This window comes from Ictalurus punctatus, chromosome 15 (assembly GCF_001660625.3).
Source record: "Ictalurus punctatus breed USDA103 chromosome 15, Coco_2.0, whole genome shotgun sequence".
Taxonomy (NCBI): Eukaryota; Metazoa; Chordata; class Actinopteri; order Siluriformes; family Ictaluridae; genus Ictalurus; species Ictalurus punctatus.
In genome coordinates this window covers 13716832-13733767 of record NC_030430.2, presented here as the reverse complement: position 1 = coordinate 13733767, position 16936 = coordinate 13716832, and the positions used below count along the sequence as shown (strand labels likewise).

Genomic DNA, 16936 nt, shown 5'->3' with positions numbered 1-16936 from the left:
GATATAGTGATATTTCGCCCAGCCCTCGGTAGAACCCTGGTTCTCCACTGTAACGCTGACCAAGATGAATCATTCAGTGAAGATGTATGACTAGATTAATAACTATAAAGTAGCCTACATAATGACTTAAAACTAAATAAGTACACAAAATGAGTCCCAGAGCTGTACTCATTGCACCAATATGTCATAGCAGTCAGTTTAAAATCATCATGCTCTGCAATCACTAAACTGTGTAAATATGATGACCCCAGATTCCGTGTAAAACTGCTGCTAAAGTCATGGTCTTTAATTGTTAGTTTTTATTGCCATATGGGACGATTTTTTTTGCTCATTCTCGGGAGTGTGTAACAGACTTTTATTGTGTAAAAAGGAAGCAGAGTTTTTGGGCGGTCACCGTAAAAAAAAAAAAAAAAAAAAAAAAAAAAAAAAAAAAAAAAAAAAATTCCTGGACGTTAGTTGCTCTTTTCTTCTCTGTTTATAGCCCGCTGCAGTTCACAGCCCAAGGTTACGCATAAACAACTTTGGTAAGAGATAAAAATCAGTTATTCATCTGTTGAACTATTTAACAAATGTCAAACAATACTGCAGCTAATTACTGACTTTCTTCAGAATTTGAGAATTGTCAGTGTTTAGCTAAACAAGACACTCGCGTCAAGCTAGCCTCCTAAACTAGCCTACAAGCTTGCTCCTGGTAAAAATGAAGATATATCTAGATTTGTATATGTATACCTTTTAGTATCTAGCACAGTGACTTTACAAACATATTAATAGCGATACTGTTGGTAAGTGTGAAATATAGTTAGTTATATAACTATCACAACGAAGTGACCATATTATGCTAGCTAGCTAGCTTGTTAACTGCATTGGCTAACCTTGTTTTTTTTTTTGCTAACGGCTTGTTAACGCATTTAGCTGGGTTAGCAATCCTCCCGTAGCGCGCGTTTATATAAAATACCTATAAATATTGTTATTTTGTTCCTGTGACCTTATCAGAAAACGCAGTACATTATAAGTAGCATTTTGATCGTGTAAATCTTTCTCTTAGAAATTTCTACCAGACTAATCATTTATGCAACATATATGTATATCTTATGATCAGGAAATGCCTCCTGCTTTATTATAAATGCAAAATCATGCATTTATGGGTATACAGTAGTGAACTGCGCATGCGCAGAAATTTGGCAAAACTGAACAAACTGAAAATAAAGGGGTTTCATCTCACTAGTATGTCATTCTGTTCTCGGCTAGTTATCTAGTTTACTAATGCTTACCTGGTAAACTACGGTGTTTTTCTGACTGCAGCATATACACCGATATAACTAGTTCCAGCCCTAACTTCCATATCTTCACCAACACGCCAGGTTTTATCATATATTTAAATACAGTTGCAATCAGACTTATTCAACCCCCAATGCACATCAGGTTTATTGTCAAAATGTACAGACTTTCATCTGTTTGCAATGAACAAATCAAACCAAAGCAATTGAGATAGTTCATCACAATGAATGCTTCAAGTGGTTTCCCAAAATTCAACTGAAACTTATGACTTCTCCAGTCTCAAAATTATTCAACCCCTTCATGGCAAGCATCTTTAGTATTAAGTAGAGCATGATTTTGCCATTATGACCTGCTGCAAACGAGATGCATAGCCAGACACCAGCTTCTGGCAGCGTGTGTTTTATGAATACAATCCCGGATATACTACAGCCACCATGTTGGCATTGTCATGTGACAATAGTGACAATCGTAGTTACTCTGTCGTTCTAATGATCAGACTGCAAACTGTGCTCTGTGAAAGTATCAAGACGAAGGACTGCAGTACAAATAACCCGATTAAAAATCATTATGGCATTTAAACGGTATATTTTAATAGAGAGTATTGGTATTGACAAGTACCAACATGATGTATAATGGTATACATACATCCTTTGTTAAAATGGTAATGGTGCTTGTCAACCCCAAATGACTTGCTCATCCCTATATAGTCAAGACAAGTGAGGTGAGGTTTTTTTTTTTCCTCCAGGACAATAGTTCAACACCTAACAATACAGTTACACCAGACTACATAAAATGTGAGATAATAATAAATACACAGAACAGTATATGCAGAACGATAAATACATAGAACAGTGAACACAGGAAAACAGTAGTGTTGTGCAGGAAAGCTTTTGCACAGTGGACTGGAAACCATTATTTAGTGTAGCAGCAGAAATTCTGATAAAATAAAAAGTGATGCAGCTTTGTAAAGTGCGGTGTGCAGTGGTATCGAGTCGTACTGGGTTAGGTGTTTGACTAGCCCAGGGGAGCATTGGGAGGCAGCAGGGGTGTTGAGTCTGACTGTCTCAGGGCAGAAACTGTTGCGGAGTCTGCCAGATGTCCGGAGGGTGAAGAGTCCATGAGAGGAGTCATCTGTAATGCTGGTGGCTTTGCAGATTCAGTGTTTAGTGTACGATGTGACAATCTTTTTAGCTTTTAGCTGTTCCCACAATTCACTGTAGAGTCTCGCAGTCAGAGACTGTACGGTTCCCTTACCACACGATGAGACAGCTGGGCAGGAAGCTCTCTATTGTCCCTCTGTAGAAGGCTGTGGTGAGGATGGGAGGGAGGGAGGTTGGCTCTTTTTTGTTAAAAACAGCCAGGAATGTGGCAGAGATGCTGACGTATAGCTGCACGTGTCAGTGAAAGAATCTGATAGCCCTGGCATTTTTCTCATTTACTAAAAAGGCGATTCGCTCTTTTTGATCAAAGGATGGGACTTGCGTCATACACCCACCATAGTGAATGTTTTGTACTGCCTCGTTTCAAGCAGTTTTTTTGTCACTGCTTTACACCGCCTCTGGTATTAACCAATATGACATTTTCTACAAGCTCTGAGTTTGCAGTTGGGATGCAATGTTGATGTTTCTCATTAGAACCTATGGAAAGTTTGGTTTCTAAATTGATGCTAAGGGTAATTACACTGTGTCACACATGTGGAGTCTTCTCAGTTTTTTGCTGAATTTGTCAGTTTTCTTCTCCCACTCTCTTAATGCCTTTTTCATAGTATGAAAGACTTCATACTAGGTTAATGATTGGTGCCCGTATTTACCAGAAGCCAGTATCATGAATCAAATTGAATTGTGACCGGAGTGTATTGTTACATCCCTGATTAAATTTTTTTTTTTTTTTTTTTTTTTTTTTTTTTTTTTTTTTAATGCATGTCCTTGTACTCTTAAAGAAATTTTACCAACATCATCTGATCATATTTGAAAATTCAACAATCTTGTGTTTATAAATGAATTTGTTATTCATGCCTAATACTAAATAAACTTTGTTTACATCCCCAATCACTTTTTTTAAAATACTTTTTTATAGCTAGCTGAGTGCAACAATGCAGACAATTAAATGTGTAGTAGTTGGTGATGGTGCTGTGGGGAAAACCTGCCTCTTGATTTCATACACCACAAACAAGTTCCCTTCGGAGTATGTACCAACAGTAAGTATATTAGCTTTTTTGTCCTTTTCTTCCTCCTCTCTGAATGGTATTACTGGTATTGTAAGTGCCCATGCCAGTGGTTAATAATCTCAAGATACTAATATTAAATTAGTACAGCTTTAACATATATAAATGAAACCAGAAGAAATCAGCTTTTTGCTATGTAATGGTTTTGTTTTCATTTTCAGGTGTTTGATAACTATGCTGTAACTGTAATGATTGGCGGTGAACCTTACACTCTTGGATTATTTGACACTGCAGGTATGGTGTTGTCTTTGTCCCAGTTGGCTACTAGGCTTGATATTTTTATTTAACTTTTTGTATTTAGAAAATTGTGATGAATGTTTTAAGCAGCTAGAACTGATAGAAAGACAGGAAAATGAACATTTCTACCATTTCAGGTTTATGGAGAGTAGGGGAAAGCACAATAATATTATCAGCTTTGCAGTCAGGAACTGCTGGATGGTAGCAGCAATCACGAAATGGTGGATTTTTAAGTGATTCTGCAGTAATGCACAGTAAATTGTTAAAACCCCCATAGCAATACATTTTTAATATGATCATTTTATAAACCCAGTGCCCAATGGCTGATATTTTTCTCTGTTGATGCTGCTACTAAAAGAACGCTTCTGAGGGGGAAAAAACTATGGTTTTAATCACTTTCTAATTACCCTCGCCATTATCTTTATCTTTAAGGGCGTTTCATTGGAATGCCTATCTAATGTTTTATGTCAGATTTTTAAATGTCTTTATGCTGCTTTTGGCTGAAAACTGAAAGTGCATTTTTAACGATTTTCAGAGGAAAACTTACAAAAAAAAATTTAGTTAATGATGCAGTTGTCGATTAAGCCATGGCTTTAGCAAAAGTGTATGAAGTCTCTGAGAAAACCCGTTTTGGGGAAAATGACTTCCAGTCAGGAATGCATGTTTGTGTTCGGATCTGCCTCCTGACATTCATTTAATAGACAATCTATGGGCTGCCATAGATCTTGGGGTGGAGCTTCATGAACATGGGCAGGAATGGGCTCAAGAAGTTCATTCACATGTCGAACATACATTGTTAGATTTTATTTTGCATTAATGAACTCGAAACATTTTGACAGAAAGCGAAGGTGTCCGTGCATCTTTTAAGTGGGAAAATCAATACGAGAGATTACTAATGTGAGATGGGTAAGGGGGTGGGGCTTACAGGTGGTGTTCATTCATTTCAGAGAGTTCAAAACACCTCCATAAATATTTACAGATTAATAATTTTATTGGCTCATCTCCCTTTTTGTCTTGGAGGGGAAAAAAAGACTGCTCTTTGGGCATTTTGTATAATGATAGCCAGTGTACTTGATGTTAAGTTGAGGAAAATGTGTAAAGGTTGGCAGCCTTGGTAATCGAATATAATCCGAGTAAATGTCACGGATGTCAAGGCCTTATAATTTAGTGTCGAAATGATTAGATCATACAAGCCTGCCCAGTACAGTGTTGCGTGTGTGTGTATATATAATATATATAAACTGTCTAACTACCTAACTATGGATGTTCTACTCCATCAAAACAAAACAAATGGTCAGTTGAACAGTTTGCAGTTCTAAATCGAGATGTTTTCTCTTTCCAGGTCAGGAAGATTACGATCGATTGCGACCCCTGAGCTATCCCCAAACTGATGTCTTCTTAGTTTGTTTCTCAGTAGTTTCACCATCATCTTTTGAAAATGTCAAGGAAAAAGTATGTTTCCTTCCAGCAAAAAGCAAAACCATCATGTTTTCAACATATTTAGCCTTGGTTTTATGAAGTTGAAATTTTGCTAAGCGTTTCCTTCCCTCCTCTCACATGCAGTGGGTGCCTGAGATTACCCATCACTGTCCAAAGACCCCTTTCCTGTTGGTTGGAACTCAGATTGATTTACGAGATGATCCCTCAACCACTGAGAAGCTTGCCAAGAACAAGCAGAAGCCTATTACTCCAGAGACAGCCGAGAAACTCTCCAGGGATTTAAAAGCGGTGAAATATGTGGAATGCTCGGCTTTAACACAAGTGAGTGCGGTTGAAACCACAGACTTTAAGCTTGATTATTAAATGGGTCTAGCACATGTAGTGTAGGAAGACGACACAGGTGGCACGAGTATAACTTTGTGCAGTTGAGCTTTGTGCAATTGTCATGGCAGGTTAAAAATCTCAAAACAAGCTGTCAGGCTTTGGCACTTAGCCTGGTAACCCTATGCTTGCAAAGAAAAACCTACTCTAATAAGCAACATTCAGTAGGGTCACAGAGCATTTCATGTTACAGCTTTGGTTCCTCTGCTATAGTTTAGTGTTTTTGAAATTAAATTTATGAGGATCTAGAATACCACATTAAATAGTATTTTTCAACCCTTAATCTGACAAAATCAGACATGAGGAACACTGTCCTGATGGTGCTGAACAATAATTGTAGTTGGTTCAAATGGGGGGGGAGATTCTTCTGTATGATGAAATTTAGTTTCTATTATGAAGTGCTAAGAAATTTTCCACATATTTAAAAAATAAATAAATACATTTGTTAAACTAATACCTCTATTTATGTGTGTATTTGCACTCACTGATTGCTCAGAGAGGCCTCACAGTAAATGTCCCTGTAGGTGGTGGTGCTGTGCTTAAAAAAAAACAAAAAAAAAAAAAAACAAAAAAAAAACATTATGGATGCCAGGGGTGGGCGATATGACAAATATCATATCAGTTCTCACAGACATTTCAGTAATATGCAATATGTATCACGATAATACAATTACCAATCACTATAATCACATCAATGCTCATTTATGCAGCTATCCAATCAACTAATCATGTGGCAGCTCATTGCGTATAATCATGCAGATACAGGCCAAGATCTTCAGTTACTGTTCACACCAAACATGAGAATGAAGAAAATCTCCGTGACTAACCATGGTTAAGATGTGCTGGTTTGACCATTCCATACACTGCTGATCTCTTGGGATTTTTCACACACAGCAGTTTCTAGAGTTTTTACACAGAATGGTGTGAAAACCAAAAAACATCCTTTGAGTGGAGGGTGTGCAGGCTGAAACACCTCACTGATGAGAGAGATAAGAGGACAATGACCAGACTGGTTTGAGCTGACAGGTAGTCTATAGTAACTCAAATAAGCACTCGTTACAACCGTGGTGAGCAGAAAAGCATCTAAACGTACAACAGATCAGACCTTGAAGTGTTTGACTCGCCAAAATTGGACAGTTGAAGACTGGAAAAAGACCAGGTGATCTTCAACTGTCAAGTTTCTCTGAGGTAGATTCCTGTACTTGGCTGACAGGAGCTGAATCTGATGTGGTCTTCTGTTGTTGTAGCCCATCCACCTCAAGGCTTCTGAGATGTTTTTCTGCTCACCATGGTTGTAAGAATTGATCAAGTTACTATATCCTTCCTGGCACCCCCTGGCAATATTTTCCTCTAACATCTCTTATCAACAAGCATTTCCACCCACAGGATTGTCGTCCACTTGGTGTGGTATTTTTTTAAAATTCCTACCCCCCTTGCACCATTCTGTGTAAACGCCCAGGAGATCAGCAGTTTATGAAATACTTAACACCAGCCCGTCTGGCACCAACAACCATGCCATGATCAAAATCACTGTGATCACAATATTTCCCCATTCTGGTGCTCGATGTCAACATTAACTGAAGCTCTTGACCTGTATCTGCATGATTTTTTTGCACTGTGCTGCTGGTTAGATAACCGCAAGAATGTACATGTGTTCCTAATAAAGTGGGCAGTGAGTGTAGGTTTGTTAATAAACTGCCAGCAAAACCGCAATGTTGCATAAAATTTTTTTATTATACTTAAAATTCTACAAAAAAAAAGTTTTATTTATATATAAAAAAAACATTTGGCATTGAAAAGGAAACAAACTTTTCTAATTAATCTTTAAACGTTTAAGAAATTATTAACATCACATCAGCTGCTTCCAGTCAATTTATTATTTACAAAATAATAATAAATTTAGAGATTACAATATGCCTTATCTCATGTGGATATCACAATATGCTATCTCAGAAAAGCATATTGTGGCATAATTCATCACAATAATAATATCATCATATCGCCCAGCGCTAATGCAAGCTTTATTCAGATCTTTTTCGGTTCTTGATTCTTGCTAACACGAGTTATTTCCTCTTCTTTCTTTATAGAAAGGGCTAAAGAATGTGTTCGATGAGGCCATACTTGCTGCGCTGGAGCCCCCGGAGCCCAAGAAGAAGCCTAAATGTGTTCTTTTATGAGTTTAACCTTGCCATCGGTCCTTTCAGTCAGAAACCATCTATGACAATTATCTATCCACATCTGAATCAGTTTTGGTTAATGTTCAGGAAAGGACTAACTAGAGCAAATATTATGCTTCATTTTTTTTTTTTTTTTTTTTTAATTTTGCCTTGAATTATTATGCCATCTGAATTAAGCAAAATGAATAGAATAAGCATAAGGTAAGAGTCAGAATTTTGCCTCAAAGGTTATCTTAATTTGTATTGTATTTCATTAGTATATTCTTCTCAAATAGGATTAACAAGACACAATTAAGGTTAAAGAAGACTTTTAAATTCAGTTATTTATTCACGCTCAATATTGTGACAATATTAACCTGTTTAGTTCACTGAAATAGATACACAAAAGAGACATAAGAGAAATGAATGAATTTCAGCTGTTGAAATGGTGTTATTTTGTACAAGTCATTTATCTGTAAAATATTAGGCTTTCTTAGGTCTCCAGAAAACCTGGACAGTGTTATTGTATATGATTACATTTAGAGGCATAGTTGATCTATGAGAGCATCCTGAACTGTTGGCTGTGCTGCAGCTCTAACTGCCTGATCCTACAAGTGGCTCAATAAGTTCAAAATACAAGTAACCGATGAACCAAAGCTCGTTTTGTTTCTAAAATCCATTCGCTTTCAATGTCAACAGTAAACCCAAGTTAAATTAACTAAGCCACTGCTACAGTTTTGTTTACTTTTCCCCCGATTCTTGTAATTCGTTCAAAAAAATGTAAATAATTTGACGTGTGTGTGTGTGTGTGTGTGTGTGTGTGTGTGTGAGAGAGAGAGAGATACACAAAGCAAAATCTTCATTCCAGTTTTCCTTTCCAAAAACATTTACATATCAAGATGAGTATGATGCTGGCAGATTATACTTGGATCCATTGCTGAATAGGTTGTACTTTTCACCTTGTTTATTTATTGTAATAAATCGTGAATTTAATCTCTTAACAAGAGCCAGTAATTCTCCCAAATAACTAAATTGTGTGTTTCCATCAATTGGGGAAAATGGTTTTATCATAATTGTGTATGAGGTTAGTCTTTTGACACTCAGATACATTGTCACAAAATCATACATGAATTTTTTTTTTTTTTTTTAAATATTTTTATATGGAATGTTTCGTTACAGAAAATTATCACATGAATATTACCTCGAAATAAACATTTCCAATGTTTAACATAAATGCTTGTATGAAGCAAACCTTACTGTACTGAAGTCACCTTCGAACCAGACTTATTATGAACGTTTTCATATTTCTGGTGTTATGGGACCCCAGTGTAAATATTCCAGGGTATCTGCAGGTATCAGCACTTCAAATGTAATACTTTTTAAGAACATACAAGACTCGAAATTGCAGCCATTTTAGTCACACATGCTCCCAGAATTTAATGTGTGTGACTTCAAAATATATTGGGGAGCATTTGTGCGAGTGCAAATAATTATTGTGGTGCGACCTGTTTTCATTTCTCTACAAAACGTTCGCTAATTACTGCACAGTATGTGCCTGCTGTGAGCTGAAACAGTGACCGGTCCATCAAACATTTACATACTCAATTAAACTTCTTTACATTCTTAACTTCAATGCAGATTTTAGATTGGTTACTATTATCAGTCACTCCCTTTCACTTTTGAATGAAGTTTAGAGCAATACAGTACAGTAATACAATCTTTCATAGACGTGTACCACGTTTAAACAATAAATATAAACAGCATAATATTCAATGCGTTAGGCCTACTAGCTGAATTAAAGCACCAGTACACAGTTGAAACACTTAAATGATTAACTGACATAAAAATGTATATACTGCACAGAAAAAGCATGTATGTGTAGAGTAGTATGTTTTACATTTATTATACACTAATCATGAATGAGAATAGTGTTATTTTTGGCTTGGAGGTACAGTGTTGAGTTTTTGTCACACATGAACTGTAAACGTGTTCCTCCCCTTTAATCAAGTTAACAAAATCAACAGCCCACTCACAATAACTCTTGTATCTGTTTTGGTTTGCTTTTCAAGGAAATTATCTATGGAACCCGAGAACCTTTCTGCAACGCGTGCTGCGGTTTCTGCACGTGAAACGCTGCTGGTGTGAAAGCAAACGCATCACTAATGCCCCAAATTGTGCACTGCTGTCTGCTCTGCACCTGCGCCGTGTGAACCCGGCCTTACAGTTATTGGAGAGAGTGGTTGAAAGACTTTGAATGGCTCCGATATGAATATGGCTCAATGCACTGCGTTCACTGTAAAGCCTCTGGGACAGATGTACCGGTAACACTGCGTTCACCACTGTATCCACACATTTCAAGCATGAGTGGTGGTGTTTATATATGTATAATTTTATATAAATAAAATTTTAGCTCCTAAATAGTTGCTGGTGCTTCTAACTTTAAAGTTGGGTGCACCAGTGCTACAAAAAAAAAAAAAATTTGTGACCTGCCATGACATTTCTAAAACATGTTAAGACCTGCACGTCCCTGAAATCATGATACATCAGCTATAATGGATTGTGTTCCTACATATACATCCATTTCAGGGTTTAAGTAAACTATAGCAGGGTAAACTTCTGTAGAGGAATATGGGAGACCAGAGCAAATATACTTTTAGCATTACCATTTGCTCCAACAGTAAAAAAAAAAAAAAATCCAGTATTTCCTTTCCATGAATTTCCAAGAGAGGAAAAAAAAAAAGAGAGCGAGAGAAATGGATTACGGCAGTCAGAAGAGAAAAAGCTGTCGAATTTACCATCATTCCCTCAGCAGCTGTATTTACTAGTTAGCTTTTTTTTTGTAATTTAATGCCAGGGTAATGTAACAAGTAAGGTTATAAATGTACATTTTGTTTGGAAAGAAATATAATGTATCTATATATTTAAAATATATGAAAACGTTTCTATTTTTTAATATTACTATTGCACTGAATAATACTTAATACATTTTTAGTTGGGGGTACAAATAAGTAATAATACATTTCTGACTTAATTCACTTTTATGTGTTAGACATTGTAGCTTTTAATTAGGCAGAAAATTGCAGGAAGACCTTTTAGTTTTTAAAAAAAAAAATTTTATTCACTTCTCATTATCAAACAGGTGAAATGCTGTAAAGCTCTGCCCACAAAAAAGTTTGAGATTACACTAACGTAAAACTAAAGTGAATCTGGCACACATCTAAATGCAGGTTATAAGCGACTCACAGCACAGACAGAGATGAAGTTGTTTTGGAGCGGCATTTACTGTGAACCCAGCCGCTCAAAAACTGATGAGCCGCACACACACTGAGTGCAAAACAAACAGGTTTGCCATCTCAAAAATTAACAAGCCAAAATAAAATTAAATTTTTTTTTTTACCGTGTCTGTTGCATTTTAACACCTTTGAAGCGTGAATTTAAGACATTTTAAAGGACCCATGGGCAGCCTGTTATGTTTAAGATTTTATTAACATTTTGAACTTAAAAATATGCACACAGGTAAGACGTACATGAACACGCATCATAATCTTAAGACGACTAACACACACAACTACATGCACACTTTTTTGGGCGGTTCCACATTCTCTTGTGCCGAAAGTGCTTCTCTCTTTGGTGCATTTTTATTGCTTCGGTCTTCAAGAATCATCTGTTCTGCTTCCACATGTCCCTACAAACAGGACAGGAGAATAAATTACTTAGCATTAATAGACAAAATTAAGATCACCCAGGGCAGACTGACTGTCCAGCAAACAGTGTTTTGGGGCAAATGATGTAGGATTTTAAAAGGATAATGTGTATTTACTAAATGTATAATTTAACGTGAATCAAACTGTTTCATCAACAGATGGATTATATGGACTTTGGAATAGGAAAGCTGCTTTTGTAAGAACACTGACTTAAGCTAAACACGCACGCACAAGGAAACTTCTTAAATGTATCAGAATTATTGTTTCTCTTGATACAACAAGGCATTGTGTTTCAGTCACACAAGTCTGTTTAAAGTACATATGCTTGTCCACTCATTTTGATGTAACCCTGCATCACTACACACCTTCCTCCATCACAGTCTCAATGGCCCTTTGGAAATTTCAGGCAGTGCTTTGATGGACAGCCAGCAGTCATAAACAGAGAGATTAAGTGATGATGCCACTTCAGATCTTATAAGCTTTCTAGGTGGATTAACACATTTTTGCCCCAAAACTGAAGGTAGAAAATTGATACTGTAGCCAAATATTCCGATTGCAATTCTGTGTTCAGGTTTCGGCTCACTGAATCGCTACATGAAAGGTAAATGCTCTAGTATGAGCATAAATGTGTTAAAGAAAGAAATATGTATCAAAGTGAGTCATTTAGGATCCATCCTAATATTACATAAACCTAATTTTTTATTTATTTTTTAAACAAATAAATACTAACCTTGTTCTTTTGCGTTGCGTATTTCGCTGTCCACCTTTGTGCCTTCTCCAGATATACTACTTTGTTGTATTTAAATTCTGAGGACTGAAGGAAATGTGTTTACAAAAAAGCATACAAGGAGGGAAAACAGTGGATGAGAAGCGGAATGTCAGAAAGACTCACAATATCTGCCATTAGTGGGTCATCTGGGTTTGGTTCTGCCATGAGAAGCTGTACTGAGCTCAGCACTGTAGAGATGTTCAGTGAGGGCCTCCATGCTCCCTGTGAAAAGTAGACTTTTTACATCATTTCACAATCATGCATTTGCAGGTCACAATTCAGCCTACACCGATGGCATGTTATACTACAATTATTACTCTTTTCCCTGCATTTCTCTTGTTTAGTGAACAAGTGAATAGGCATTGCATCAAGACAACCTTTATAGCAGAGGGGTTTTTGTGTGTATGTATATATGTATATATATATATATATATATATATATATATATATGTGTGTGTGTGTGTGTGTGTGTGTGTGTGTGTGTTTTGATAGATTTTCTTTGCTTTTGTACTTTATTACTTTTCATAACTAGTGATTTTTTTAAAATAACATGACTTTTATAAAACTATATAACAGGTATAATACATATAATAATAATAATAATAATAATAATAATACATGAATGATATAAAATGTTTCTGAACACTATAATGCTTTGAACAAGAGAACTAAGCTGTAATAATGTGGACTATTTTGCAAGTAAAACATGTTGCATTACATTCGTCTTGCGTTCTAAAAACATTCGCATATGAATTATGTAAATTGGGACGAAGGGTACGTCTCGTTATCCATGACATTGTTAAATCTCCAGCTCTCAGCCTCTCACTGAACAGAGCAGACGCAGAGAGAGGTGTGAGTGCAGCGGGAATGTAAGACCTCGTGCTTGCAGGACAGTACTGGAGATATTTGGAAAGTGGTTTGTCCAGAAAGTAGCTAGATTTGTTGTTAGGTGCTTTTTTGCACACACACACACACAAAAAAAAAAAGTCACTAAAGGGGTCTGAAAAGTTGGCAATACTGGTCTGCACTGACAGCTAGATAAAAAGCAGGCTAAGCTCCGCCTCTCCCCAGCAAAAAGAAAATACGGGGGGAGAGGGAACGCAGGGTTTTTCACTTATGCACATTCTATTTTAAAAGCAATAAAATACACCGAGGACCCAAATTATGCCCAGTCTGTGGACATAATTTGTCCTAGGATTTTCTAAACGAGGCTTTTATTTGTAAAAAAAAAAAAAAAAAAAAAAAAAAAAAAAAAAAAAAAAAAGTTACTTACCTTGGGGGGCAATTTCAGTATATCAAGACAAATACGGCCTGCGTTATCAATATTGGGGTGGTAGATGGGTGTCAGGAAGCGCATTTTGGGAGGTTCAAATGGATACCTTTTGAACAATAAGGTAAAAAACACAGCATCTGTACAGTGTTACTTTTTTTTTTTTACTACAAACTGAAGATCACAAAACACACTTGTATTTAAAAGGCCTTACCTGTCAGGGATCTTTATTTCCAGTGTAAACAGGCCACCATCATATGGAGTGTTGGCACCTCCAACAATTTCTGCACAACAGAGAGGATTTAGTGAAATCAGCAACAGCACCACAGCTCAGTCGAATTGTTCCAGCAATCATAAAAAATGAAGTGAAGTTGATAGTACTTTGTTTCATCCGCATTGCACTTGAACTAATATTGTTGTGAATATTAGCAATTAATATTCTTGCCAGGGTTTCTTGGATTCACTCTCTGTCCATACCATTTCATCTGTCCTGTTTGTTTCTGCACCTAATCTAAAAATTATTTTCATCACTGTACACACACACACAAAATCCAGGAAGCAACTGCAGTGTACTTCATCCAGCCATCCATCTTCTGTACCTCTTACCCTACAGAGGGTCGAGGGGGAACCTGGAGCCTTTCCCAGGGAGCTCGGGGCACAATGGGGGGGGGCAACCTATTGCAGGGCATAATCACACAGACACACACACTAATGCCAGTCAGCCTACAACGCATGTCTTTGGACTGGGGGAGGAAACCCCCATAAATGCAAACTCTGCACACACAGGTTAGAGGTGGGAATCTAACCCCCAACCACGAAGGTGCAAGGTAAAGGTCCTAAACACTAAGCAATATTCAGCTTATTGTTTTTAAAACTACATTGCAGCAATGCAATGGAGGCTTTGCTTTTCAATGAGGCATATTGTCCTCATGTCAGAAATAAAAAGCAATACCATCCATGTATTGGATTTAGTTTTTCCCTCTGTGCGATTGTTTTCTCAGATTTTCACAGAATCTTCTCCATACCCACCATGTACTGACACCAGTTATTTTATCAAGCAAACCTGCCAACTATCTGTATATAATTGCTGACTCTACCTTCTGCCCCATTTGTCAATGGAAGCCACCATAGGACTACCTCCAACAAGATATTTTATAACAGCACTGTCACAGACACAGCAGTAACACCACTGCAGTTGTTGTTTTTGAAATGCCTCGTTTTCACTGCTGGGTTGAGAAACAGAACACCAACCGAAAATCCCCAGGAAACAGCAGATGAAGGGTAGAGAGCAATTAAAAAAACATTTTACAAAGAAGTAGGTGGGCTACACCGTTACACCTACAATCAGACCCAGATTATAATTAGGGCTAAAACCCTTGAGCTTGAGCTCAGGGCGCTGTCAGTTGCATGACTAACAAGTAAGAAATAGCCTAGTCATCACTTTCTGTATGTGTGATAATATAGTCTATAACTAGCTACACTACATGCTGTTGTGCCTACAGTCTAAGGGACCAGTAAGTATATAGGGGAGACCTGGCAAACTTGGGTATGATATGTGCAGTATGAAATCTGTAATTCAATAATCTTTGAGTAACTTAAACAGTGTATAAATCCCCCACAACAGTTACTATACCTGAACGACCCACTCTAACCTGTGCAACACAATTATGTTGATTCTCTTAGACCAACCAAAGAATACGTGGTCAGTAGTAATCTTTTTTTTTGGCCAGCAACCGACGAACCTCAGACGCGCGGCACAGCAACAGATGAACTACTAATTTTGAAGTAAATGTGAGATGTGCTGAGTACTGACGGGCCTGCAGCTCCTGCACTTTCTCCTCTAGCTGCCAGCAGGAAACTCCAGGCGGAGGCTCGGTACTGAGCATCTGCAGCTCGCGTTTCAGACGACTATTCCTCTGCATGTTGCCTTCGTTCACGTCTGTCTGTGAGTTATAATCACAACAGATGCGAGAACAAAATGAAAGTAATACATTTCCAATTATTAGTTAGTCAGCTAGTAAGTTCGAGACGATACTGAAGAATGGTATGGTATCGTCACTAAACTTAACAAACTAGTAACATTCGTGACAGCCATTGTGCTAAATAACTAGTTAAAATGAGTTCAGTTAGTTTCTTCTAAATACAACGATAATTTAGAGCACACTACGTTAATCGGTTACTACACAAACTACAAATAAACCCAGTGTAACCTACCAGACTTCAGTATGATGTTTTGTTGTACGCTACTTTGATTCTCCCGGCTGAAATTTAATACGTCACATGCACGCGCGCTCCAGCGTCCAGTGCAGGGTCTCATGGGTAATGCAGTACACTGTGGCAGTGCAAGGCCTCATGAGTAATGCAGTACACTGTCGCAATGCATTCTAAAGGATGAGCCATCGACGGACTCTTTGCGCTATTTTATGCCGAATGAAGAGGGGAAAAATGCTACGTGGAATAATGTAGAATAATGTGGAAGTAGAAAAAAAATTCAAATTAAAGGTTTTTTAAACCGATGAAATGAATTACTGTGATGTTTTTATGTCAAACGTAAATTTTAGTCTGTTAGAAGATTAGTTTTGTTTTAAAGAAGCTACACTGTTTTTCTTGAAAACATCCTTCAGTCAGTTCGTTGGTCATACACTACATAGCCAAAAGTATGTGGACACCTGAGCATCACACCCATACAAAGAGGATTCCTTCAACTACAACTGCCATAATAATAATAATAATAATAATAATAATAATAATAATAATAATAATAATAGGCTTAGTGGTAGGCACGTTCGCCTCACACCTCCAGGGTCGGGGATTCGATTCCCACCATGGCCCTGTGTGTGCGGAGTTTGCATATTCTCCCTGTGTTGCAGGGGTTTCCTCCGGGCACTCCGGTTTCCTCCCCCAGTCCAAAGACATGCATGGTAGGTTGATTGGCATGTCCAAAGTGTCCGTAGTGTATGAATGGGTGTGTGAATGTGTATGTGATTGTGCCCTGCGATGGATTGGCACCCTGTCCAGGGTGTACCCCGCCTTGTACCTGATGCTCCCTGGGATAGGCTCCAGATTTCCTGTGACCCTGAAAAGTATAAGTGGTATAGAATATGGATGGATGGATAATAATAATAACACATGGGTTAGATAAACAAAGAAAGAAATACACTCTAAAACTATTATTACTAGTATTTTGACTTTGTATGAGGTAGTATTCATTTTATACCACAGCGCTTTTGCCAACAATTACAAATTTTTATTTATTAATGAACAACACATCGCACTTTTTAAATGGTTAATGTTATGGAACTTTTGCAAGACTTGAGTTTTCAGGACAGAGCTGTTTGTGCTTTCCGATTTCTCGGAAATGTGACAAACTGCGTCCCCCATTTGTTGCAAGAGAGAAAATATAAACAGATTCAGATATAGCAGAAACTTTGTGAAGTCATAGAATGTGGGAGTTGAACAGGCATTATGAAGTCAGAG

The 16936-nt window shown here is 37.4% G+C and overlaps 2 protein-coding genes across 2 annotated transcripts; one reads left to right on the top strand and one right to left on the bottom strand.

Annotated features, from left to right (window-relative positions):
• Nucleotides 1–413: 413 nt before the first annotated feature.
• cdc42l2 (cell division cycle 42 like 2) lies at nucleotides 414–8950 on the top strand. The gene is made up of 6 exons (XM_017487761.3): nucleotides 414–524; nucleotides 3355–3475; nucleotides 3664–3736; nucleotides 5082–5191; nucleotides 5303–5500; nucleotides 7648–8950. Exons 2-6 carry the CDS (start codon nucleotides 3371–3373, stop codon nucleotides 7735–7737), a joined length of 576 nt encoding a protein of 191 aa, XP_017343250.1. The 5' UTR covers nucleotides 414–524; nucleotides 3355–3370; the 3' UTR covers nucleotides 7738–8950.
• A 1872-nt stretch (nucleotides 8951–10822) lies between these two features.
• On the bottom strand, nucleotides 10823–15851 carry ube2t (ubiquitin-conjugating enzyme E2T (putative)). The gene is made up of 7 exons (XM_017487760.3): nucleotides 15674–15851; nucleotides 15273–15402; nucleotides 13674–13743; nucleotides 13463–13568; nucleotides 12313–12411; nucleotides 12151–12234; nucleotides 10823–11401 (listed from the first exon to the last, which is right to left on the bottom strand). The coding sequence occupies exons 2-7, from the start codon at nucleotides 15379–15381 to the stop codon at nucleotides 11285–11287; spliced, it is 585 nt and encodes a 194-aa protein (XP_017343249.1). The 5' UTR covers nucleotides 15382–15402; nucleotides 15674–15851; the 3' UTR covers nucleotides 10823–11284.
• Between the last annotated feature and the right edge of the window lie 1085 nt (nucleotides 15852–16936).